General features: G+C 41.5%; 2 protein-coding genes across 3 annotated transcripts in view; both read left to right on the top strand.

Moving 5' to 3' along the window:
- Positions 1 to 1,659: 1,659 nt before the first annotated feature.
- Positions 1,660 to 11,313, top strand: LOC139563914 (homeobox protein MOX-2-like). Its single transcript, XM_071382926.1, has 3 exons — positions 1,660 to 2,586; positions 7,745 to 7,917; positions 10,453 to 11,313. The coding sequence occupies exons 1-3, from the start codon at positions 2,040 to 2,042 to the stop codon at positions 10,669 to 10,671; spliced, it is 939 nt and encodes a 312-aa protein (XP_071239027.1). The 5' UTR covers positions 1,660 to 2,039; the 3' UTR covers positions 10,672 to 11,313.
- A 1,930-nt stretch (positions 11,314 to 13,243) lies between these two features.
- Positions 13,244 to 27,343, top strand: part of LOC139563913 (alkylglycerol monooxygenase-like) — a 54,176-nt gene continuing 40,076 nt past the window's right edge. Inside the window, exons 1-3 of one of the 2 annotated variants that reach the window (XM_071382924.1) lie at positions 13,244 to 13,472; positions 16,438 to 16,568; positions 16,866 to 17,017. In XM_071382924.1, coding sequence (XP_071239025.1) covers positions 13,353 to 13,472; positions 16,438 to 16,568; positions 16,866 to 17,017 — 403 coding nt within the window. In that variant the 5' untranslated portion in view covers positions 13,244 to 13,352. Of the gene's footprint in view, positions 13,473 to 16,437; positions 16,569 to 16,865; positions 17,018 to 19,605; positions 19,930 to 27,343 lie in introns of those variants that run through there. The other variant, XM_071382925.1, reaches the window with a different exon arrangement.

The following is a 27,343-nucleotide window of genomic DNA, read 5'->3' as shown; positions in this document are numbered from 1 at the left end:
TGGAGGTGTGGTTTGGGTCATTGTCCTGTTGAAAAACAAATTAGACTCCCACTAAGTGCAAACCAGATGGGATGGCGTAACACTGCAGAATGCTGTGGTAGCCATGCTGGTTAAGTGTGCCTTGAATTCTAAATAAATCACCGACAGTGTCCCCAGAAAAGCACCTCCACACATCACACCTCCTCCTCCGTGCTTCACAGTCCGAAACACACATGCGGAGATCATCCGTTCATCTACTCATCAGACCAAAGGACAAATTTCCACCGGTCTAATGTCCATTGCTCGTGTTTCTTCGCCCAAGCAAGTCTCTTCTTATTATTGGTGTCCTTTAGTAGTGATTTCTTTAGAGCAATTAGACCATGAAGGCCTGAATCGTGCAGTATCCTCTGAACAGTTGATGTTGAGATGTGTCTGTTACTTGAACTCTGTGAAGCATTTATTTGGTCTGCAATTTCTGTGGCTGGTAACTCTAATGAACTTATCCTTTGCCTCAGAGGTAACTCTGGGTCTTCCTTTCCTGTGGCGGTCCTCATGAGAGCCAGTTTCATCATAGCGCTTGATGATTTTTGAGACTGCACTTGAAAAAACTTTCAAAGTTCTTGAAATGTTCTAGATTGACTGACCTTGTCTTAAAGTAATGATGGACTGTGGTTTCTCTTCGCTTATTTGAGCTGTTCTTGCCATAATATGGACTTGGTCTTTTACCAAATAGGGCTATATTCTGTATACCACCCCTACCTTGTCACAACACAACTGATTGGCTCAGTTGTGTTGTGTTGTGAAATGTACTTTCAACAAGACACACCTGTTAATTGAAATGCTTTCCAGGGGACTTCCTCATGAAGCTGTCATCAAGGCAAAGGTTGGCTTGATGTTACTTTGATTACTTTGAAGAACCTCAAATATAAAGTATATTTTGATTTGTTTAAGAGTTTTTTGGTTACTACTTGATTCCATGTGTTATTTCATTGTTTTTTTTCTCAAATATAAAATATATTTAGATTTGTTTAACACTTTTTTGTTTACTACATGATTCCATATGTGTTATTTCATAGTTTTGATGTCTTAAGTATTATTCTACAATGTAGAAAATAGTAAAAATAAAGAAAAACCCTTGGATGAGTAGGTGTGTCCAAACTTCTGACTGGTACTGTATACCATATATATGTATATTCTGTGGTAAAACGTTTTTAAGGTGTATACCAACTACGCATACAGAGGTATACTAGTATGAGATGGCTTTGCAAAGGAAAAAAAGCAACACGTGCTTCAACATAACTAACCTCACAACGATATCAACAAAGGTAAGACAATACATAACGAGCTATCCCTTGACACCAACACCCTATCTCATGTCTGTTCACATTTTTACATCCCATCTCGTATGAAATGATACAACCCTATCACATAACACCATCATCATCTTAAACATTATGGACTATTTTCTAAGAAGAAAGGGGCCACCAGGAGTCAGATAGCGAAAGTCGAAAAATAAATGGCCTTCTTTCCCGAGACACCAGTCATTTTAATAGTGCTGATTTATTGTGCCGTGCTTTTTGGAGGGCGATCATATGCATGTGGTCAGTGTACGCAGTCTGTGACCCAGCCTCCCTCTCACGTTACAGCCTATTTATAACGTTCCCTCTGCCGGCTCCCCTCGTACTGCAGTTCTTTGGAACCACCTTTCCCTCCACTCCACAGGTCTCCAGTCTCCTCTCTCTCCTGTCATCTGAGAATCTCTCCGGCAGCTTATCTAGGGTTCACTGTTTATCCTGCGCAGCCTGGCAACTGTCTGCATGCCCAGGATTATTACTGGAGCCCCCTTTCAACACACACACGGACATACACACAACTTTTTTATCGAACTCTTATCAAGGAGACAAATTTGGGGTGAGCTAAGAAAAGAGCACAAGTTGTGGATTTTGGATATTCTGTGTTTTGTTTGACCCCTTTTTTTAACTTAGTTGGCTTACTTTTTTGTTACCTTTCATTTTTTGTCCCCCTCCTTATCTTTCTGGAGGGCTGTGTGTTTGCATGCGATGGATCACACGCTCTTTGGCTGCCTCCGCAGCCCCCATGCCACTGTGCAGGCCCTGCACCCTGCCTTCACCCAGTCTCCGCTGACTCTCCACGGACGCACGGATCACGTCTCCTACCCTGACCTGGCCTCTTCCACCGCCACCTCCTCCCCTTCGGCCTGCATCATCTCTGGCTATCCCGGTGATGAGGGCCTGTTTGGCGGGCATCACCACCATCACCGTGGGCATCACCCAGCACAGCAACAGCAGCATCACCCGCCTCAGCACCAGGCCGGCTGGCACATTCCACAGATGCCCTCTCCTGGCAATGCGAGCTCCCGGCACAACCTCTGCCACCCCCACCCCCACTCTCACTCGGCCCAGGACAGTGCCCTCGCACCCCCAGACCTAGGCACCCTTGGCAGGAACAGTCTCTGTGCCAGCACCCCCAACCTGGGCAGCAGCACCCCCACGGGGGCCAACTGTGTGCCTGCAGACTTTGGAAGACAGACACTGTCACCTGCTGAGGCAGAGAAGAGAAATGGCAAGAGGAAAAGTGACAGCTCAGGTAAGACGAGAGGAAAGATCGACCTTTGGGTTGACATTTATTTTTATTTGTCTTTTTTCTTCCTTATTTTGTGAGCTGCATGTAAAAATGTGTTGAGTATAATGTTCCACAACTTAAGTGGGAAACTAAAGCTACATATCTTTATCTTATTCATAAATTGTCATACAGTTGAAATACTAAACATTATTTAATACACGTGTAGAGCATTTATTCAAGATGGGTATAACTTACTTAACTGTACCTTAATGGTGTGGTTTCAAGAACGCCATAATCACTCAGACTTCTAAGGCTTTCCATGGAGATGGATTGAGGGAAGTTCATGTTTCACTGATAGAAAATGTGGTATAATATTGTCTGAAGAGAGGTTTGTAGATGTTGGCTGACATGAACAGGGGCAATTACAGTATGTTGACTAAAGAGGAGAGCAGGCCAGACGATAACTCTGTGTTGGGCATTAGACTTCTGGCATGTTTTGGTCTAAATCCCATCTGTTTCATTTCGACACATTTTAGGGGGCAGAAATTGAGGCTCACTGTAAAATATTAATGTCATGGATTGTAAAAGACTACACCAGTGCTTCGAATGACACTAAACACCCAAGAAGATTTAGGCTTTTCTTACTGTGGAGTGCGCTTAGTTCCAGGATTATTGTTGATGCAGTAATTTTTATAAATTGCACTGACTAAAAGAGACTGGGAAGTTGAATCAATAAATATATTCAATTGAACAATTTGAGTTACAGTAGCATTATGTAAACCATTTGATATACAGTTTAATAGATTTGTTGCAATGTTAATAGTCTTTAAATAAAATATTTTATAAAAAAAACTTAACCTTCAAACCTCCAGAGAAACATACTCTCTATTTCCTACCAGTTTATTCAATGGTCCTAAAAAATGTATGAACTATCAACCAACCTTACACATTTTTACTGCTAATGTTTTCGTGCTTCGCTACTAAACATTTAAAATTTAGATGACTTTGTCAGTCACTATTGAGCAGTTATTAATATGCAACGTAAAAAAAGGTTTTGCCAGCATTACAAGAACACGTGCAATTATGGTCTAATTGCATTGATAAGGTTTGGAATAATGAGTTACTTACCTCAAGTAGATACTGTACAGGCGTGACTTTCATAATCATTGAGATTTTCTACGTTTGTGAAAAGGACCATGAACTTTATACACAGCAAGTGTATAAATATCGACAAAATATAAGCAATACAAATATGGTCATTTATTACATTAAGTTAACTGGAACATGCATTTCTACATTATTTCATAGCCTAACAGTGTCTTTATAACTCTGAATATACCAATATCTCTTTAATATATCAACTTTTTACTATTCAACCTTTCTAATCGATATTAAGCACTTTGTAAGTGTTAAAGTGTTTTTTAAAGGAAAGATTTTGTTGTCAACATATTAGTAGGGACTGATCAGTTTTCCATGGAAAGTGTATCTGCCGTTGGACCGGGTCACTGGAATGTCATCCTGCAGCACTGGGCCTAGACCTCTGTCTGTTTAAACACCCTCAGTGTGGGTCACCTGGCTGTGGTTCTGTACACACCACTTGAACACTTGGTTGATATTTTCCCTATGTGGTTAGTGCCCTGTTTCGCTTGACTCACACAGGATTACTGTTGGCCACTTCAGTCATGGATCCCTTCGGACACATGACTCATTCTAACAGATGATGAAACATTTTCACAAAATCACAGGGACTTTAACTGCTTAAGTGTGCAATTAAATGTGTATTCTTTCTGTTTGAAATGAATGGGCAGCATAGAGACCAACGGCATATAAAATAGGTTTCTTTATAATTGTACAGAGGCTTATAACAATCCTATTTAAAAAAAGTAGTTACCAAAATAAGGACTCATGGTATTTGGATGTAGAGGAATATCAAAAAGATGCATAGAAATGATTAACACAACTGACTTATAGAATTGTTCAGACGTTGGGAATGTTATTTTGTATTATTATGCAAATCATTGTACGAGTAGCAGCACCACGCTGAAATTGCCAGAGAAACGACAGAAAGTTACTAAGCTAAGAGAGCGCAACTTCGAAGGCAGTCAATACTATTTATAATACTGCTCTTGTTTTGACCATACTAACCTCTCATATATTCACAAATTTAGAACTACATCCTCTATTTCCTGTTCTCCTTGGTCAAATCATTTGGAAACTAACACTTGGCCCCCAAGCTTCATTTCAATTCCCTAGTTCCAATGGCTATTGCAGCCTCATTACGTGGGCCTTGCATTCTCTTCACGCTAATACCAATCATGCTGATTATTGAGCGTAGTTAGCTTATCCAATCAGCTGTCCAAATAGCACCGTGTTGCCAATTCGATGAGATAGCCCTGATTTGGTTTCACCATCTGGATTGAAACCTGAGTAAAATCCGCCTGTGAAACTTTACATTGGATACGAAAACAATAATAAAACACTTGAAACCAGATTTCCATGCAAAACATTCTCCTGGTCAAGAAATACAAATCATTTAGTGTGATTTTTTTCCTGAAGGTGGCCTGCAGGGTATACACTGTCACGTGACGAGTGGTCCGGCTGGTATTTGGGTGTCTGGTTTCTGTGAAACCTGCTAATTTTAAGGGTCCCACCTGGAGGGAATATGGCCGTGCCGTTTGGTGTAACCTGGGCTGGCCTCTTGGGGTATACTGGAGCTCTGAGGGAGCTAGGGGTCAACCTGGCAGATTTGAAAGTTTGGGAACACTTTAGCCTGCAGGTATAGTGCTTTATGCATTATGTTATGCACATGTACATAATGTCTTACAAAAAGGCTTATAATGTTATATATCACTATGGCTGAATGTTTTTACTGACTCAAGAATTGCTGTTTTTTAGTCAGGATCATTATATAATTATGCGACATTGGTAGGGGGTCATCATACATGCTCATGTCAAGTCTCCTACTGTGTATTATAGCTGAATTATAATGCAGTATACATGTAGGCTTTAAGTAAAGTGTAACCAAAATTTATTTGGAAAGTGTTAATAGATTTTAAACATGAAGTAATAGTAATTGCTTGAATCCTATTTTGTTATAGTGGAGTGTATTTTTGAGTGCTGCTCTAGCAAGTGATGCTCAGGGACTAACTCAGGCATGGCTTTGGCATTTTCGTTATTGACGCTGAGGTTATTTTGGTAGATCTAGCATTACAATATTCTACGTCACAATGAAATTGTGTTTGCCCTAGATAAGAATCCTCAACAAAATCTACAAAATGATTGGCCAATGAACTGAAAATGTCACACCGAAAGGAGTGAAAAGTGTAATCATTTCATTTTTGCAGTCCCTCTGTCAGAAACGTCGGCATGGACACCAACACTATTTTTGAAAGGGTTCCCTGATCTGGCTTCAGACCATTTGGGAGCCCTAAAACTACCCAGTGTCTGGGCTCTGTATTTTCCTCCCATTATTCCCTTTTGTGTGGAGAGATGAAAGTTCCAGCAAGGACCTAATTGCTGTGGTGTAGTGGCTGTGTCGTAAAACCTTGAGACTCTTTTTAAATCGGCTTTGCGCTGGTCTCCAGCAGCTGGCCATGTTATTCTTTATTCTTACACAATGTCTGTGTTTACCAGAGAGTAAATACATCTAAGAGGTATGTTTGAATGAGGCCTGCTCTCTGGCACACCGACAGTTGGCCAACCTTGGTGAAATTACAGACATGTTGAGACATTTTCTATTCACCATACAATGATGCACAGAATTTCAGCTACTTTAGCACACTGTAAGGAAAGTCTTATAATTTATGTGGGAATAACTGGATTATATATTTGCAGTGTATTCCTGTCATGGATGCCAGTTACGCACTATGACATATCACCATGTGCTTGGAATTTTCCTTTCCCTCTTCCCACAACATCAATGATGAATGGCTTTTTGCAAACAAAAGTTGTATAATTTCCCATTCTTCTATTTTTTCTATGAGGCAAAAAGAAGAGTAAGAAGAGTAAGAGAAAGAAAGCTTTTTTCTGTGAGAAAATATTTTGAAGTAAGACACAGGAGTGTCTCCTGTGACGTGACGAAGTGGTGTGCCTGGCCTGGCCCTGGCCTGTAAACTCCCAGCCTATTTACAGTTTGGATTTGGGACCGCCTGTTGGGATTAACACAGACTGCAGAACAGAACCGCAGATGAATTAGCATGCAATCGCTGTTGCCTTGAAGTGCAATGTGCAGCTGAAGCATATCCAAACGGACCAACCACAAAGTCTGGTCACAATAGGAACGTTTGGGAACCAAATTAGCAAAACATGTTCCTTCTGAGAAACAGTGAAAAATAAAAATGTAACAATATCTTCTCCTGAGGTTGAAACAAAATGGGAATGACAAGTAGATTTTTAATCCACATTGGTTGAACAAATAAATCCTTTAAGTCTCAATAAAACAATTTTCTCCCATCACTCCAGTTAATCACCAGGTGGTAGATTTGCATATCGTTGCAAAAAAAGGTACCTGCATTGCTTCATGTTCATCTGGGGAATCGTAACAGTTTTTTCTTATGTGTATGATGTCATAATCATAGGTCAAAACCAGACTGACATACTCTCCCTATAGTCCATCTCATAGTCTAGCCATTCTCAGTAAATTAAAAAGTTTGACAATATTGTTCAAAATTAAACAACACCAAATCTAAACGAGAGATTTGAAAAATACTCCTTTGCAAATTGTTGTGAGTTGGCAGCTTGTTAGTCATAAAGAGGAGACGCTTATAAAATGGAGGTAAATAAACTGAGGAAATATATTTTCACACATCCTGCAGAGCTGTTTCGTTCCATATTAAAACTACGAGGGTAGCAGCCGATTCCATTAACAGTAAGACAAATGAACTCCACATTGGAAAGAGTAGGAGCCAGCCCACTCTGTGTGAGAGCACAGCTGCCAGAAACAGGCACATGTGTAGACGCTTCTGGGTCCTCCCAGCCACTTACAGTGTGCATAAACAATGCCGCAACAATAAAAGGTGATTGGCAGCTCCCATTGTTTCCCATACCTGACTCCTTCCCTCCTCTGCCTGTATTTGTGTCTCTGGCTTGCACCTGCCATATAGTACTCATTTTATCATTATTTTCTTTGAGTATAAATCTCCCTGACTGGATAGAAAAGAATGAGTGCCGTGTTTGATTTCAGAGTCCCAAGACGGGAATTACAAGTCAGATGTGAGCAGCAAACCCAGGAAGGAGCGGACGGCGTTCACCAAGGAGCAAATCCGTGAGCTGGAGGCCGAGTTCGCCCATCACAACTATCTGACGAGACTGAGGCGCTATGAGATAGCAGTCAACCTCGATCTCACAGAGAGACAAGTATGTAATGTCACCACTCTAACCTCATTCTCCCACTTATCCTTTTGGGTTCAAACATATTGACCGCATAATGCATTAATGCCGGGTGGTGGGAAAAGACTGCCTCAGTCAGACCATACAGAGGTTTTCGGAACAACAGTGTTTCCCTAACTTTAGAACTTCTGGTTTGTGTGCTGTTGTGCTCCAGCTGTGACTGTGAAGAGGGACTATCATATTCCAGATATTTGGGTCTATTCTTTCAGTCAGTCTACAGTCACGTAATGGAGACAGGCACAAAAGCAGGAGGTGCTGTCTAGCAAGTCACTTCCTGTTTCCCCCAGCTAGGACAAATTAGTCTCAGAGCGTAGGCAGAGGGGCCGCTGTAAACACAGTCACATGAAATAAATAAATGAAGACAAATTGCGGGGAAGGAAACATCGTACATTGTTCTGTAACACCTATTTGGGGTGTCAGAGAGAAGCGATATGTCACATGTGGCATACATCTGGCTGTAGGTAGTTTGTTATATACAGTAGGGATTAAATGGATAGAACAGACTGGTTCCTGACAGTATATGTTTCTTACGTAACATCGGAGACTCAAAACCTTAAACCTTAAGTTTTCGATTTTCGACAAAGTGCTTCAATGTAATACCCAAATAAACTAAGATAAAAAATATTATGCCTACCATCTAAACATTAATGTAACATTAAATAATGGCCACACTTTACATTACATCACCCTTACCACAGTGAATACCATTGGGTTATTCCATGAAGTAATTATGTAATTACCCCATAACAGCCTAGTAATTATGTACAGTTTTGGAGTACTTATATTGCGCTTAGAACATTCAATATTTTTCTGATGTCAATTTCAAATTCATAACCAACTCTTAGAGAACCTGTTATTCCAGAGATTCAACATGATCCCTAAAGCATAACATGACTCGGACAGGCCTGTGTCTTACCTTCAGTAACATGGAAACTAATTTCTTGTAACAAATATGACTGCAAAACAACCCATACAAACCAGTCATAATAATAACATTATAAGTAATTGAGTCATTAGCCAACTGATGATAGCATTAGTAGAAATAACATGTACTGTACAGTAGCCATGTGACAACAAACTCGGTGACATGCGCCTGGCCTTACTGCACTATCAATAACAGGAGTGAAAAGTGCAAGCTTGCAGATGTATTTTAAGGACGATCCACTTACAGTAATGACAGTAGGAAATCTGGGTGGCCGGGGTTGGAACTCTACCCGTCAACCTGATAGGGATTTTATAACTATGAAACTCAATGGGACTGGACTCATTGACACAATGACAAATGGGAAATTGGTCGCTGAACTAAAAATACCTTGATAGGTTATATATCACAAACATGTACAGTACCAGTCAAAAGTTTGGACACACCTACTCATTCAAGGGTTTTTCTTTATGTTTACTATTTTCTACATTGTAGAATAATAGTGAAGACATCAAAACTATGAAATAACACATGTGCAATCATGTAGTAACCAAAAAAGTGTTAAACAAATCTAAACATATTTTATATTTTAGATTCGTCAAAGTAGCCACCCTTTGCCTTGATGACAGCTTTGCACACTCTTGGCATTCTCTCAACCAGCTTCACCTGGAATTCTTTTCAAATAGTCTTGAAGGAGTTCCCACATATGCTGAGCATTTGTTGGCTACTTTTCCTTCACTCTGCAGTCCAACTCATCAGTATTATTCTACTAATTTGAAAATAGTAAAAATAAAGAAAAACCCTTGAATAAGTATGTGTGTCCAAACTTTTGACTGGTACTGTATATTAGGTAACATAGCAACAAAATAGCAACAAAATGCATGCATCCCCATTGAGCTATAGGCTGTATTCAGGTGGCAAAGGCTTTGAAGGCAAGCTTGTGCAGGTGTGCCACAGCTCACACGTGCCCTTCTGATGTGCTATCATATGGGCCGAAAAAATATCAATCACCACCACTGATGTGATCGTCAGCATGGCATGTATCGCTGAAGGTTTAAGACAAACGTGTGTAAAATCAAGTGACTTCCTGCCCATGTGACCCAGCTAGGCCCCACAGCATGACACCCACCAAAATAAACCATCCAAACGTAAGGAGAGAAAGAGAGACTCATCCAGAACCCAGTCAGTGTTGACTTTCACGTCTACTCGGACCCGATCCGCTACGTAAACCTTTTTAAGCAACAACCTAATCATCATTTTGGGAGACGTAAATACTGGAGTTGTCGAGTCAGGGAAAAGAGGAAGCAGCGTCTTGATGCCAGGGAATGTGACAGTACATCAGCACATTATCACTGCTAGAGTATAGAAATAGCTGCCAAACCTTTACAGCAGCGCCTGTATCAAGTGTCAGGCTTACCATTTGATCAATATCCAGGTCTTTTAATAGTCTTTTAATAGGACTCTACTCAGTATTCGTAACAGTCTCCAGCTATGCAAAATGTACCCCCCCAACCCCCCACCCTACCATTTTGCTGTTCTTTTTAGAATAACTCAACTTGTCTTTTGTGGTTGTTCCACAGGTAAAGGTGTGGTTCCAGAACAGGAGGATGAAGTGGAAACGAGTAAAAGGAGGTCAACAGGGGGCTGTAGCGAGGGAAAAGGAACCGGTGAACGTGAAAAAGGGGACATTGCTGCCATCCGAATTCTCCAGCTTAGCGGCTCTTCATCACTCCACAGACTCCCTGGCCAATGAGGACAGTCACGAAAGCGACCAGAGTTCTGAGCATGCTCACTTATGATGCACAGCAGCAGGCCACTCCTACGCAAAGTGGGTTCAGCCTCACATCTCAGGAACGTCCTTAAAAGGACATGTTATCTGGTCGTCGTTAGCAAAGTTCAACGATGCTAAATAAATGTGTACAAATGTACAAAGAAAGGACGTGTGTTACTTGATCTAAGAAGATACATGTTAGGACGTTGGTTAAACCAAACTAAGATCACCAATATGTTTCAAGAACTGCGAACCCAACGCAGGAATATGAGATATTGCAAAAGGTCAATGCACATTAAGCATACGTTACGAACGTGCCTCCACTCAACACTGCTCTTGGAAGCAGAAAATATTCTTTGAATATTAGGACAGATTCAGAATTGGCCGAATTGTTATGAACATTCCATGTTGTGTGTCTTACATTGAAAAAGGGGCAAGTTCATGCTTTTGATTTGCACTGTTGAACACTTGCCTCAATTGGTTTCTACTGTATGTCATAGAAATTGCGATGTAATCGAATTATTATCAAGTGTGCAGGAGAATCAAATTTGCTCAGCTAATATACAGTATACTCTGAACTTAATTATCTGTAATTTTCTTACCTTCGCTCTAGCAATAATTTCTAATACACACTATACCACTCACACAGTAATAAACATTTCTGATGTTTCTTAGTGATCATTTTCTTCTGCCTGACTGGTATTTGTAAACAAAACTTACTGAATATTGCACGAACAGAGGTTCTACTGAAATGCTTCTCAGATCTAATTCACGTTGGGTTGAATAACTTCACGATGCCTCCCATCCACAGGAATCCAGGGTAATGTAGGACTATGCTGTGAACTGACATGAATGAAACATTAGCCAACGTGTAGAGAGCTGTTGATGGGGTGCATAGCTAATTCACCTTTTCCTCAAGGCAGTGTCGGTACTTAGGACTTTTGCCAAAGCCCCACAGGAGAACCTGCGAAAGGATCATATTCTATTACAAAATCACAGAATAATTTCAAGACTTGATCTCCTTTTCACCACAATGTGAGTGTGCATTCTAATTTGGAGCTAGAACAATATTTTGGAGACTGTGAACTTTTTAGTGCAAGATAGCAATAAAGTGTAGTTTTGACCAAAAGCTAACTGTGTGGTAAACATGATGAAACAGTATGAATCAATTACAATCATACTGTACCTATTAAAGGCACAGTGCAGTCAAAATTCTGTTTTACTTTGTTTTGTATCATATTGTACAACAGCTGATGAAACTAACACTGTAAAAGTGTGAAGAAATTTGATCAGTGTTATTTCCTGATAGTTGCTGGTTGAAAATACAATCTACACAGACTTTCTAATCAGTAGGTTTACATGGGCAGGAGATTAGGTTTGCCTGGTGACATCACCAGGCAGTACGTTGGTTAATAGACCAATAGCAAAGAGCATCCCAAACCTTTCCCAATAACAGCTATTTTTCAGTTTTCCCCTCCCCACTCAGACCACTCCCAGACAGTTCTAGCAAAAAAACTACTTTTTTTAACTAAAAAGCTACTTAATTGTTACCCAGAAATGATTTGATATTTTGATTAAAAAAACAGCTGCATTGAACCTTTAAATTAAATGCGCAATCACCCATGCAATAATTTTTTTCCAATTAGGATTTCTAAAACTGATAACTGCTCCCAGTTTGTACACCAAATGTCACCCATCTCTCCATTATCTTCTTTATGCGCAGTTCATTATTTAATGCTCTCTGCCTTCTTTTCATGTCAGGTGATGCAACATTCTCCTTTTCGAAAATGCCTCTCCTCTCCAGCAAGAAAAACGTTTACATATTGTAACATAAATTAATAGGCTAATTACATTTCATGTGAACTAATAGAGCTTCACTATTCGATACCTAACAATTATCCATGACATGCAAATCAATGGAACGTAAGAGTAAAGACAGACCACAGACAGAATGGTCTGACAATGTCAGCTGGTTTGTTCATAATATATATGAAAAACCACCAGACTTATTTGTTGTTATCTTTTCATTTATGTAATTGATACTATGGTAAGATGTAATGGCAGCTGAAGGCATTGTTATTCCTGAGACAAAACAACCAACCCCGCACCTGACCTATTGTCACGTTCGTCGTATGGTGGAAGAGAGGAGGAACAAGGCGCAGCGTGATATGAATACATCTTCTTTTTATTTATGAAGATGAACACTAAACAAACTATACAAAATAACAAAACGACCGTGACGCTATCATACAAAAGTGCAAACACAGGCAACTAGACATAGACAATCACCCACGACATACCCAATGAATATGGCTGCCTAAATATGGTTCCAAATCAGAGACAATGATAAACAGCTGCCTCTAATTGAGAACCAATCTAGGCAGCCATAGACATACAAACACCTAGACTAGAGAACGCCCCATAAACATAAAAAAACCCTAGACATGACTAAAACACCTACATCCCCCATGTCACACCCTGACCTAACTAAAATAATAAATAAAACAAAGATAACTAATGCCAGGGCGTGACACCTATGATCCACTTACTGTATCCCGCCTCTGGAGAGTGCAATAAAACGACACAGTTATCTCACAGTTCAAATGACGTTTGATGACTGTGCGAGTATCACCCGGTAGTTAAAATTCCCCAGACGATCGGTTTAGCATCACCTTGGGTAGAGGGATTGACAGATTGACGGCGCATACAATGGCGCAATTCATGGACGTAGTCTCATTGACCAAGGGAATTCGGTCCATGTTTTACATTGTCACACCGAACGAATCATCATTTGAAAATGTGGAGGATGTCCCGCCATATGTTCAACAGGTGAGTTCGTTGTTGAAAACGCTGGAGCGCTTTGATGTGTTTTGTGTTTTTTTGATAATCGATATTGTGCCGCTCATGCTAGGAGTGACACACTTGAAATGTCTAAACATAGCGAAATAAAGTCTGCACACTTAGTTTGAATGATATCATATATGCTACTGTATATTCATAAATCTTCACAAAGATGGTCACAAACAACTCACAAACCCTGTAGGAACTGTCAGGGAAGTGGTGCTATAGAGTGACAAAGTCGCTACACAGGTTTCTGCAGTAATCTCTTGATTCCATAGACCTATTGCATAACAATAGAAGTTTAGTTGCTGTTAATGTTTATGTCATATATGGACTTGAGTTTTGGCTGTATGGTTCATATTTTCACATGATATGATATTAGTACATTTATTTTCAAATTCTCTAACAAATCCTTAGTTTTAGACAAACAATATGTGTTTGCTCATGAGTGTGGGGAGGTGTGCCCTTTTCAGTCCAATGGGGGAATGTCTGTTAAATATTGTTGAATTTTAGGACCACTTTTGACTCAAGAGCACCCAGTGCAAAATAACAGAACGCACCAATACTTTTTAATGGGGCATCTGGATGATAAAGGTTTAACAAAATCCTAAAATCAGCACGGTTGTTATTTGAGGGATAAAGCTCACATTTTAACAGGCTTCTATAAAGTCATATGAATAGAGAAAAAACAATTATCCAAACAGCAGGACTCCTCAGTGTGTTAATCCTGCTCCAAACAAACTGTAATGAAAGAACCTCATTTACTACAGTATTGTTACAGAGTTTAATATGATGTTTGCATGGGTGTGTCACTCTTGTTTCGGTGCTGGTTGTTGTTTGTGATGTAGTCATCACTCCGTGCACTAGTCTGTGTTTTGGTTGACTGTATGTACAGGTGTAGGATCTTAATTGATCACCATGTTGCAGGAGAACTTTCATGCAATGCTGGAAATGTAAAACTGGCAGTGTGTATGAGGCTTAAAAAGGCTTCTGAAGTTTGTAATTTCCACTTTGAAATTTTATTCTTGAATTTCCCTTACAAAAAATGTATCAAACCCTACAAAAATGGCCATTAATTATAATCCACATTTCCTGTTTCTGCAGTATTATTTTCCTGCTGTAGCAAACTAGCTCACCTGTAACAGTCTTGCTTCCATCCCGCTCCTTGTCCCAATCTGGGCTCAAACTTGGGACCCTCTGATCACATTAACAAATGTCACCCACAAAGCATCATTACTTGTCCCTCTACAAAAGCCGCTGGTCTGTTGAACCCCAGTATAGCGTGATTATCATCATAGCACAGTATGTAAACATGTTTATAAATAAAAACACTGCATAAACATTGCTTGTCCGATTTAATTCATGCCATAGTTTAATTGATTATCCAGTTGCAATAAGATACATTCTACCTGTTACTTTAGGACAAAGTGGACATACTCTCATAAGAGTGTACAGGGTTTGTGTCTTCCCCCTCACAAATTCGTGGCTAACTTCACTCATCTACAACCTGATAAAAATGGCCCCATTTGGGATAATACCAACATCTGTTCCACAAATGTCATTTGCCTTGCAAGATCTAAGACCAAAAACAGAGATTTATATACAACTCCCTTGACAATTTTCACAAGCCCAAAGTATGTTACAGCCTTCATAGGACTTGTTTTCATTTGTCCTGTTGTTTGGAGGAAAATGCCACACAGAGTAAACACAGTGATTGTGAAGGTCAAACACACACGTTAATTAAGAAGTATTTTTTAAAGTCCAAAACAACCCATTCCCTCGGCGTCCGCTTTTTCACATGGCATGAGAACCTGAATTCCTTCCCAAATAAAGTGGAAAGCTGTCAAGAACACAGCCCTGACGAGGTAAAACAATACTCTAGACATGAGAAAAAGAGGGAATGTTCAAGCCAGAATCCAAAATGATAATCTCTCTCTCAGTCAGTGGGTTTGGAGAGAGAGTGCTTGTGCTCTGAGCCCATTTGTTAAATGCAGTCCGTCAAGTCCTCTGCCAGATGTTGGAGTGTAGCGTGTGATCGTCGGTCCCTCGTGGTCCTCCAACTCGCCCCAACACACACACACACACATCCTATTCCACCTCCAGGTCTACACCTCGCGACCCACATTGCACACACACTCCCTGGATGCAGTCATGTGACCAGATGAAGGTTTAGGTGACCAGGTCAGGTCAATCACAGGAGTGACATGGTCATTTGCTAATACTAGCCAACAGATCCAACACACTGTTCAAGTCACAATTATGACATGATGGAAACCATTTTTGGTAACCTCTAGTAACTTCCTAGTACCTAGTACCTCTCATTCTGTTCTTGCATACTCCACACCTAGATAATACCTAGTGCAGCAGATACTGTATGTAGCATACTTATATAATGGAATAGAATAGAATAACTTGATTAAAAAATGGCCCTAATCGGAGGAGGAAATATTAACTTGTGTTTATACAGCTATTTTTGTTCGTTTTCTGTTTTGTTACATGAACATACTATATACATATTAAAGACATGGTTCACTTGTTTACGTTACTTACTTATTATATATGGATGGATAATATTCAGACACATCAGGTATACATGTTTTCAGTCTGAACTGTCATGTGATGTAACGGGACCTATTGAAATGAAAGGTTCCTCCAAATATTATTTGTATGGGTTGTTCAAGTGTTTTCTTCTCCTCTGGAAGCTGAAATAAATCCTCAGAGAGAGATGATATGTGACTATCCCTGTGTAGCTTCACCATAGAGCCATCAGGGAAACATCATGCATCACAAGACATGAAAGACCTTTTAACCACATGTCCTCTTGTTCGTTTTCCAAGTCAAACATGTGAGGTTACTGTAAGCGTTCAAGGAAACACAAGACATAAAAGTGGTGGAGTTTTTATTGTGCTTGGACTGTTGATTCGTATTTGTTCTCCTTTGCTTGTGACTACAGGCCACCCCGTTCTTTATGGGCTTGATGGTTGTAGAGCTGGTGGTGAGCCTGCTGAAGGATGGAACCCCATTGGCCTGCGTCAGTGACGTCGTCACCTCAGTGTCAGCTGGTATTATTTCCAGAATGCCCACGTGAGTAAACTATAACTTTCTGGTATGTTTCTAGAATTGCTATAGGGAAGCTTAAGCCTTGTGCTAAACTAAAAATAATGATCAATGGAGACTCTCCATAGAAGTAGCTTTTTAGTCCAGGACTTGGCTTAATTTGTTCTATAGAAAAGTAATAACAGCAGTTCGTCTCTTATGATAATGTATGGCTGTATATGCATCATTTATTTTTGTATACTGTAAGATCCTCTAACTTTGCACCTGAAATGTATTGTGGAGAATCTGTGTGCTTATCTAAATACATTTGTCCTTTTTTCCCAGGCTATTTGCAAGAGGTTTTGAAATAACCACTTACATCTACGTGTGGGACAACTTGCGTCTACTGGAGCTACCCTGGGACTCTGCCTGGGCATGGTGGCTGGCTTTCCTAGCGGTGGACTTCAGCTACTACTGGGTCCATCGCTTTGCTCACGGTAAGGCCATCAGTCTGGGTTAGCTCCTGACCTGGGTCAAATACATACAGTATGTCAAATACTTGAGGTGCACTTGATTTAGCTTGCCAGGTACAATGGAACCAATGAGAAGCAAGGGTCACACTTTACTTGAAGAGTGTTATACGTAAGACATTCACAACAGTCATAACAGTCCCAGATTTGTTATGACTGGTTTCATAAAGGTGTTATGAATGCCTTATGTACACCCCCTTCAATTACAGTGTTACCGAAACAAGCTGGTCAAGATAAATGAAACGCACGTATTTAAAAGTATTGGGAAGTAGTTGTACTTGTATTTTTGTGTAAATATTTGTAACGATCGTCTGTGGTGGAAGAAGGATCGGACCAAGGTGCAGCGTGGTAAGTGTTGATGTCTTTTTAATAAACAAACTGAACACTGGAACAAAACAATAAAATGATGTGAACAAAACGAAACAGTACCGTGTGGCAAACAAACACACACACGGAAACAAACACCCACAAACCAAAAGTGAAACCCAGGTTACCTAAGTATGATTCTCAATCAGGGACAACGATAGACAGCTGCCTCTGATTGAGAACCATACCAGGCCGAACTCAAAACCCCAACATAAAAAAACACACATAGACTGCCCACCCCAACTCACGCCCTGACCATACTAAATAAAGACAAAACAAAGGAAATAAAGGTCAGAACGTGACAATATTGTATTGTATGGAAGGTTTGATCAAATATTAAATCTCGTATTGATGCATATGTCTTATAATGAAATAGCAAATAGTCTTGCATGTATTTCAATTCTACATGTTCATGAGGATTGAATTGTTCGTAACAAAATGTTTTGTCTTTACTGATTTCTTTATGGATGCAGCGTGAGCTATATCCGGTGATGAATGATTCTATAATGCGCACATCTTTTTTTCTTTTTGAGAGGAAGCAATTATTTGTGAGTTACATCCAGATGCTTTTGAACTGACCAGATGTGAGAGGCTGTGATCTCTTGAGACATGTTGTCTTACCTGGCGCTTCAATGGGAGAAAGCTGTAAGTAGTGATGGCTCAATAGCAGCACGGTTCTGGAGCTGCACCAAAGAAGCCCTCTAATTCTTCTCCCCATGTAGGGCTGTCTGTAATATCCTGGGATCTCAGCTCACTTAAACTGCAGTTTGTACTGGACAATGATAATCTTAGCACCCAGAACAAAATCTCACATGTCCCACTGGTGTCACAGATGTCAAATCAACGTCTATTCCACAATGGTTGAAATGACATGGAAACAACGTTGATTCAACCAGTGTGTGCCCAGTGTTGAATGACAATGCAGAAATAACGTTTTTTTCCTGACACACAACTTGCTTGGCAGCGGCAACATTGTGTTTGTGTGCTAAATTGTAGCTCTATTTATGTCAGAGGCACATCAAAGCCTGCTCCAGATCTTTCTCTAATTCAAATATGTCTGGCTTAAAGTCCAGACTGTCCCTGTGTTGACATTTGAGTCATGGGTAAATATAAACTGTGTTTTTGAAGGTGAGTGAGACACCTACCAACTGTATTGTATGATAGAAAATGACCCCTGCCAGGGCCAACCTGCCTGATTGAGTGGTCTGCCTGTCTATAAAACATGTAAACAAACCTCCCACGGAGGTTTATTATCCTCAATGGAAGGTCGTTAACCTTAGCTAAGCAGGTTTTTATTGTGGCATATGAAGGTAGATGACACTCTTCTCAGGCTAAGTGGATTGAAGCGATAGGTTACATAAATATCAGCCGCAATTCTGCCTATTTACCTTATTTGTATAGTCACCATGGCGATTGATCTCAATAGCATTTCACTAGTCCTGAATTAGAATTTGTACAGTATATTGTAATGAAGTGCTTGTGTATGTCATTCTCTCATTCTCTCCATTGTTTAAAACAATTATTCATACAATATTATATAGCTCTGGTTTATTTGGTCAGATTTTATTTTTGAAGTGTGGTATGATATTTATGTCTCGAAACTTTCCACTTACTTTCATTTCCTCCACTCCAGCTTTGACTTGCTTGTATGGAACTTAGTGGGGTCACAGTTAATTCTCTGGTGCCTGGCACTGCACTCAGTCAGGATAGAAGAACAGAAGCTTTTCCCCTTAGCTACCAGAGGGAGCTACCTCCCTCACCGCAGGACAGGCCAGACCCAGTCTTCATTCACTCTTCATTCTGGCCCGGTGAGGTCATCTTGGTTAACCAGTTGTTGACCTCCTGGCCTATTCCAGGGTAGAGTTTGACCAATGCAATGTTCTCATTTCCATATTGGTTGTTGTCTGTGTAAGTGAATGTCTACAGTATATATGTCACGTTCTGACCTTAGTTCCTTTTTTATGTCTTTATTTGAGTTGGTTAGGGCGTGAGTTGGGGTGGGCATTCTATGTTGTTTTTCTATGTTTTGTTCTGTTATATTTCTATGTGTTTGGCCTAGTATGGTTCTCAATCAGAGGCAGGTGTCAGTCGTTGTCTCTGATTGGGAGCCATATTTAGGTAGCCTGTTTTCTATTGTGTTTTGTGGGTGGTTGTTTCCTGTTTCAGTGTTTGCACCATACGGGACTGTTTCGGTTGTTTGTTCGTGTTTTGTTATTTTTGTTCTGTGTTCATTTTGATTTATTAAAAATCTATTATGGACACTTACCACGCTGCACATTGGTCCGATCCTTGCTACTCCTCCTCAGACGAAGAGGAAATTCGTTACAGAACCACCCACCAGAAAAGGACCGAGCAGCGTGGTAACCAGGAGCAGAGGGTTCTGGACTCCTGGACATGGGAGGAAATTTTGGACGGCAAAGGATCCTGGGCACAGCCGGGGGAGTATCGTCGTCCGAAAGAGGAGCTGGAGGCAGCTAGAGCGGAGCGGCGCCACTACGAGGAATTGGCGCGAGGTAACGGGCACGAGAGGCAGCCCCAGAATTTTTTTGGGACAAGGCCTCCTGCTTGGACAAGGCCTCCTGCTTGTCTCCCCAGCCTGGTGAGTTCTGTGTCTGTGCTAAGCACTAACCCTCCTGCATGTCTCCCCAGCCTGGTGAGTCCTGTGCCTTCTCCCAGAGCCAGGCCTTCTGTGTGTCTCTCCAATCCAGTGATAATCCATGGCAAGAAGCCTCCAGTGATAATCCATGGCACGAAGCCTCCAGTGATAATCCATGGCAAGAAGCCTCCAGTGATAATCCATGGCACGAAGCCTCCAGTGATGATCCATGGCACGAAGCCTCCAGTGATGATCCATGGCACGAAGCCTCCTGTGAGGATCAATGGCACGAAGCCTCCAGTGAAGATCCATGGCATGAAGCCTCCTGTGAGGATCCATGGCATGAGGCCTCCAACGAAGGACGTCAGTCCGGAGCCTCCAGCAACGCCTCCTGTCCGGAGCAGCCAGAGTCTCCCTCCTGTCCGGAGCAGCCAGAGTCTCCCTCCTGTCCGGAGCAGCCAGAGTCTCCCTCCTGTCCGGAGCAGCCAGAGTCTCCCTCCTGTCCGGAGCAGCCAGAGTCTCCCTCCTGTCCGGAGCAGCCAGAGTCTCCCTCCTGTCCGGAGCAGCCAGAGTCTCCCTCCTGTCCGGAGCAGCCAGAGTCTCCCTCCTGTCCGGAGCAGCCAGAGTCTCCCTCCTGTCGGGAGCAGCCAGAGTCTCCCTCCTGTCGGGAGCAGCCAGAGTCTCCCTCCTGTCGGGAGCAGCCAGAGTCTCCCTCCTGTCGGGAGCAGCCAGAGTCTCCCTCCTGTCGGGAGCAGCCAGAGTCTCCCTCCTGTCGGGAGCAGCCAGAGTCTCCCTCCTGTCGGGAGCAGCCAGAGTCTCCCTCCTGTCGGGAGCAGCCAGAGTCTCCCTCCTGTCCGGAGCAGCCAGAGTCTCCCGTCAGTCAGGAGCAGCCAGAGTCTCCCGTCAGTCAGGAGCAGCCAGAGTCTCCTTTTTTATGTCTTTATTTTAGTTGGTCAGGGCGTGAGTTGGGATGGGCATTCTATGTTGTTTTTCTATGTTTTGTTCTGTTATATTTCTATGTGTTTGGCCTAGTATGGTTCTCAATCAGAGGCAGGTGTCAGTCGTTGTCTCTGATTGGGAGCCATATTTAGGTAGCCTGTTTTCTATTGTGTTTTGTGGGTGGTTGTTTCCTGTTTCATACGGGACTGTTTCGGTTGTTTGTTCGCGTTTTGTTATTTTTGTTCTGTGTTCATTTTGATTTATTAAAAATCTATTATGGACACTTACCACGCTGCACATTGGTCCGATCCTTGCTACTCCTCCTCAGACGAAGAGGAAATCCGTTACAATATAAGTATATAAGTGTTTAGTTGTAATAGTCATTAAAAGACACGGATACTTTAGCTCTTGTAAATACACAAGTATGAAAGCTAACAATGTGTACCTAAATGTAATTTCACGACTTTCCTCTATTTTATAATGTTCTGGTATGACACATCAAACAGTTTAAATCGTAAATGTCTGCATCAATTGAGCATGTGAAAATGTATCTGCAATTCTATTCTGTCAAAACATATGACCTATAAATCTCAATACTGTGTTAAAAGTGAAATTACAATAGAAAACTGTGAAGAGGCCAGAGTGAAATCCTCCATTGGGAAATGTGAATCCTAATTAGAAGAACTGTAAAATACGAATGTGGATTTGAACAGTTTTATGGCCATTTCATAGTTTCCCCTCATGTCACTTGAAAGGACAGTCTCATTATAATTGAATGGAAAGAGCTTTGAAAGTAAAAAGTCGGCCTCTCTTCGCTGATGCTGTCTTTATTGAGAAGACATTACTTGCCCTTGCTCTGGGCAGCCAGTTCGCTCTTGGGGATAGGGACCAGAGAACAAAATGGCCATAGTCTCCAGGCATTTAAGGTATAGAGGCCCTTTTAAAACTGTCTGTAGGCATTCTTTATGACAGAGTTAAAACAGAGTAAAGTGGATGGCAAAGTAAAGCACAATTAACATGTAATATATTTTATTCCATCCCCTAGTCAATGCTTGGTTAAGGTTCAATGAGAGGCACTGTCACAGGGGAGCTACACTGGGGCGTCGTCAAAAACAGTAGGTTTTTAGCTGTTAAAACGCATACAGTAGTTTTTGCCGGCGTGAGCAGAGAGCAAGACACTTTCTCAACTGTTCTCGGGCATTGAATAATCCACAAATATAACCTTAGAACCATTCATAGTACTCCCAGTCCCAGTCTCACCACTATTTCCTCACTGTGCTCTGCCTTTCTGTTAGGTAGTTCTGCATTTCTTACCCTGTGTCATTTTCCAGTCACCATCTCTGTTTTCTCAATAAGTCTATGCTGGCATGTATCTCTGCCAGTAGTCCTACCAGTGCAATCTGTTATTACTCTAACCTTGTTCCAACAGCAAGGCCTCTCTCCTCATCAGTAGACTGGCAGACCATTGAAAATATATTATTTACGGATGCTTGCATCCTTTGTATGCTAACTCACTTGTAGAAATATCTTCTAAGGTAAGCTGCATAGGGAATCATGTACCGTACCATGTTTTGTTTTTCATTTGACCTCTTCCAAAGTGATAACATTTGCTTATTATTGATTGTCTTTCACAGTCTTCTTTCCACCCGAGAAATTATACAGTCCAGAGGCAGTTATGTTCAGAAGGCAGTATGCTTTTTGGTGGTACCGAGTTGAAATGGGACGTTTTTATGGATGATGCGGCTGACTTGTTGGCAGTCCTGTTGATTCTGTTTATTTTCCTCTAACCTAAAGATATAGGATCTTAATTTGATCACTCTTTTGTTGCTGACAATTTTCTGAGATTTGTGTGATTTACATAAATTCACTGAAAATCCACACTAACACATGGTTATTTTAACAGTATTGCACTTTTCATATAGACTAATTTTGGCCAACTAATAGCCTAACCACCCATCAAGAAACATTATGGACTAAACATTCAAATCCTGTTGCTGTGGGATTATTTTGCTGTGACAATATAGGTCAAATGAAAATCCTACATCTGTATAAATCACACTAATAGCTAGTATCATCCCAGAACACATCTATATCCAGCCAGCTTTCATAAACCACAGATCAGAACCACAGGTCTCCCTCACATTGGTTCTACGTGAGATCATGGATGTAGAGGAGTTTCACCACACCAGCTTTCGTCTGTGTACTTCACCAGCTAAATTCATATCAAAATCTGTCCCCATCGGAAGATCTGTTTGCTCTGTTCTCATCCAGTAGTAGCTACAGTAGTATTAACACATACTCATGTTACTGTACAGGGACAGTTGGTACAGTACTCCAAGTATGCTGTAAAAAAATGGACTGTGTCAACTCCGGATTAGCATGAAGACTAACTTGTTGTAATCCATGAAGGTATTTGGTTAATCTTAGCACACTGATTGAAGGTGGCACTGGATACACACAACTGGATACACAGCTCAAAAGCAGTTTAATTCCTATTTACCTGTCACATTAGTCGCCATTATAGTTTTCAGTTGACAGGGGGGATAATATATGGGAGTATATTTCTGCCAATATTACTGTAAATATAAAAAATCTTCCCCCACAACAGTTCTTTCTCATCAAAAAAAGCCATGACTCATAGTCTACGCTGTACTGATGACAGCCTTCACCTGAGATAATGTTTTCCAGTGTGTTGCACATGGGTGCCTGCGTTTCACTCTCTATAGCATCCTGTGGTGTGTGTGTGCATGCGTGTGTGTGAGAGTGTGTGTCTGGCCGGGCCGTCCTCTCTCTACAGTACCATAGCCTAGCCCTACGGACAGCAGCAGTTGTCAAGACAAACAGATCTGGTCATCGCTGCGCTGCACCGGGGCTGGGGTTGCTGGGGCTGGGGCCTCCCTGAGGAGGCTCTGCTGATCTGAATGTTATTGTTTTAAAATGAGCTCCTTTTGGCCGTGCGGCGGGGCGGGGGTTAACCTCCTGGTGGCCAGGGCTTCATAACTATTCTCTGTGACTGGAAGTTCCTGGCCTGGCGCAGGTTGGAGGGTTGGAGTGCGTACAAAATAACCAAATCCGGTCGGTCAGGATGTGGGCGCTCACCGTGCTACAAGAGACCCGGGCTGCTAGCACCTCTGGGACCCAGGGATAATATCAACAATGGCTAGTAGGCCACGAAGCTCAGGTCACTGTCTGAGAGAGAGTGTGTGTGTGTGTGTGTGTGTGTGTGTGTGTGTGTGTGTGTGTGTGTGTGTGTGTGTGTGTGTGTGTGTGTGTGTGTGTGTGTGTGTGTGTGTGTGTGTGTGTGTGTGTGTGTGTGTGTGTGTGTGTGTGTGGGGGGGTATTTGTCTGTACAGTATGTGTGCTTAGAGGGGCTAGACTGGGCTAAGTAAGGAAATTCAGTCTTCCTGATGAGCTAAGTGACTGAGCTGAGCTGAGCTAAGCGCTCTGTGGCCCAGGGGTCTACTGCCCTCATGTTTGGTCATTTGCGACTGTTCTCTGTCACTTTTGTTTTTGTAGGACAGACAAGTGTCCCTAATGATGTTGACAGGAAAGGTGAATCATGGTTTAGTGGGATACCTATCAAAACAGAGCTTGGACACGTTGGTGATCAGGTGTAAATCATGCACTGTATTACGTATACATTAAACATTTTCATTAATATGTCATTTCTTTAACAAGATTAGTTTGGATTTAGATGAATAGACAGACTTATGTTGCAGTGGCACTAAGACATGAATTACAGGTTATGAATCGTATGTGCTTGACATTCAGTCACTCACAAGTCACTGTTGATTGGGAGAAAATGAAGTAAGAATTCCTCAGAATCCAGAATTATGTGTGTGGGTGTGTGTGTGTGAGTGTGTGTGTGCGTGTGCGTGAGACTGGGGATTGAGGACAGCATGAAGTATTGCAGTGACAGGGGGGAGCTAGTCGGCTGTCCCAGGGTAGGGGTTATTGTGTTATAGTTGGCACTTCATGTAAGGACCTCCAATCCAAACACTGAAGGCCCTTTACAGGCCATTACTAACGTGATTGACAGGGCACCCAACCACTCGGAGGACTGCCGATCAAAGACAAAACGTTATGCCAAGGTCTGGTCACGGAGGGTGGCAATTCAAGCAGTCGATTATTATTGCTCTAAAATAGTCTGTGTTCTATTGATTTGGGACTTTAGGCTATAGATGTCCCACTATAGCTGTAGGTGACCTTATTATCTTGCTGTAGGTTAATAAACTAAAGGGGGAAAAAATTCAAAATATATGTTTTATTGTCACCTACTGGATAGGTGCAGTGAAATGTGTTGTTTTACAGGGTCAGCCATAGTAGTACGGCGCCCATGGAGCAAATTAGAGTTCAGTGCCTTTCTCAAGGGCACATCGACAGATTTGTCCCCTTTCAGGCTCAGTTATTTGAACCAGCGACCTTTCGTTTACTGGCCCAACGCTATTATTAATACATTACTTAGTAATCACCTGTTGTTGCATCTTTCTGGAATTACACAATGTTTACCTTGGATTACAGTACTCTGTGTTTATGACATATCTTACATAAGCACAGTCCCTGGAACTGTAGTTACAGGTTAAATATGGTCTTGTTTGATCAAAGTCCAACTCGCTCTCACCTAGAGTTGGGCAATATGGACTAAAATCCATATTGCGATAAATTGCCTGAACAATAAATAGAATGATACGTTTATAACAATGTGCACTGCATTTATTTTTATTTTTATTGTCCTTTAAACTACTACTACTAGTTTGATGGTTGTCGCCATCAATTGTACCATTAACAATCACAAATAGCAAACTTATTTCATTTCACATTTCTCTAGCCTAGGCTACTTATCGTTATGAACGATATCAGCAAAATCATTTGTGGTTTATCGTCCAAACTCTACTCTCACCTCAGTCCACACACCTGTGTGACCTGAAGTCATATGATGCACATTGCAACACATTAGTAGCACGTGTTCATTTGAGTACAGTGTAATGTCTGATCTTAACCCACTACCATTCAAACCAAACCTGCAGAGATTCTTCCCTGAAAAATACAGACCTGACCATGTTATTATTACTTCCATTGACACTCTCTGTTCCGTTTTGCATATTAGCGCGTCATTATCTACTTATCACTGATATTCAAAAAATTTGCAAAGCCCTACTTGAGACCTGTGGATGTGCAGTCCTCAGCGTTTCTGCTCTTGGTGGGAAAGGTTCTCTGTGGCATTCGTTCTCATCATTAAAGGAGTTCCCTCCTGAATAGGGCCTGCCAAACTATGCGATGTCCTGCTGAGCCGCAGGATGAGGAATGGCTTGCAACCAAGCCTAGCAGTTCATACTTCCTACTAGTGACACCCAGCATTAATCTTAGCCCGCTCCGGCCCCTCAAACCAAAAAAAGGGGGCTAGCAAAAATCGAACAATGGCTGGATTATAACTTCTTCTGTGTGTTTAACAGTTGATCTAGTTCCTCCATGGGCTCTGACAGGAAGAAGTGTAAAAGCACACGTAAACGACTGGAGTTATTACACATGTCGATTACTCTCTTTCTCTCTTTCTCATTCCTCTTCACCCTCCTGTTAGGTTTATGGTGGAACTACAGATTGAATTCTGTTCCGGGGAGTAGGGAAATTAAGCTTGAAATTCAGTCCAGTAATATCATTGAACTTTTCAACCAAAATTGTACTCTCACTGTTTTAACCATCTGTCCGCTCACACTAGTTGATAGCTTGTTGACGTTACAGAGGTGTCGAGTACTGGCAGGCAGTTTTCTTCTAAGCGGTGAGAGGGTTCTCCCTGTCTCCTAGGCTTTGTGAGTTCCTCATAGACAAGGATTGCTGATTTTGATGGTTAGGCCACAGCTTCTTGGACGTTTAATTTTAGGCGTTCGAGGACCGATCATGGCATTCTTTTCACAGACACCTACTGTACACACCTTCACACACACTTTCTACACGGTGTGTTTGTTCAGGTGGCGTCTTTCGACCCTATGGGTTTTATGGCTCTCTGTTTCGATAGAATTCACAAGTTTATTAAACACTGATAGAGCCATACAGTACCTTCAAGATGTCTCTTTAGAATGAACTCTCGTAATAGAACGAATGGAGAGCTAGCCCAGTGAGTATCCCGCTCATCGTACGCATGACTATATTTAGCAGGCAAAAATGTACCTCCCTACATTTTCAAAACCCAGCTTTGTTGTCAACTTTAATTAGAGTTGAATTAGTTGTTTGTGTTATCATTCAGGGCTACCACATGGGATTTTAATGGGCATTGAGTAACTTTCACTGCTTTTAATGAAAAGTATACGTTACTATAGATAGCCTATATGGGGGCTTTGTGGTCCAGACTTAGCAATGGTTCCTCTACTCCCATGTAGATGAAGCCAAAGCGTTTG

The sequence above is a fragment of the Salvelinus alpinus genome, chromosome 35, assembly GCF_045679555.1.
Source record: "Salvelinus alpinus chromosome 35, SLU_Salpinus.1, whole genome shotgun sequence".
In the NCBI taxonomy this organism is placed as follows: Eukaryota; Metazoa; Chordata; class Actinopteri; order Salmoniformes; family Salmonidae; genus Salvelinus; species Salvelinus alpinus.
Note: the sequence above shows the minus strand (reverse complement) of the source record. Positions and strands in the feature narration are given on the sequence as shown.

Excerpts from the sequence above, each read along its gene's own strand:
- LOC139563914 (XM_071382926.1), top strand. The coding sequence starts at position 2,040 with ATGGATCACACGCTCTTTGGCTGCCTCCGCAGCCCCCATGCCACTGTG. Across the intron at positions 2,587-7,744 it reads GAGGAAAAGTGACAGCTCAG|AGTCCCAAGACGGGAATTAC; the intron begins GTAAGACGAGAG and ends GTTTGATTTCAG. Across the intron at positions 7,918-10,452 it reads TCGATCTCACAGAGAGACAA|GTAAAGGTGTGGTTCCAGAA; the intron begins GTATGTAATGTC and ends GTTGTTCCACAG.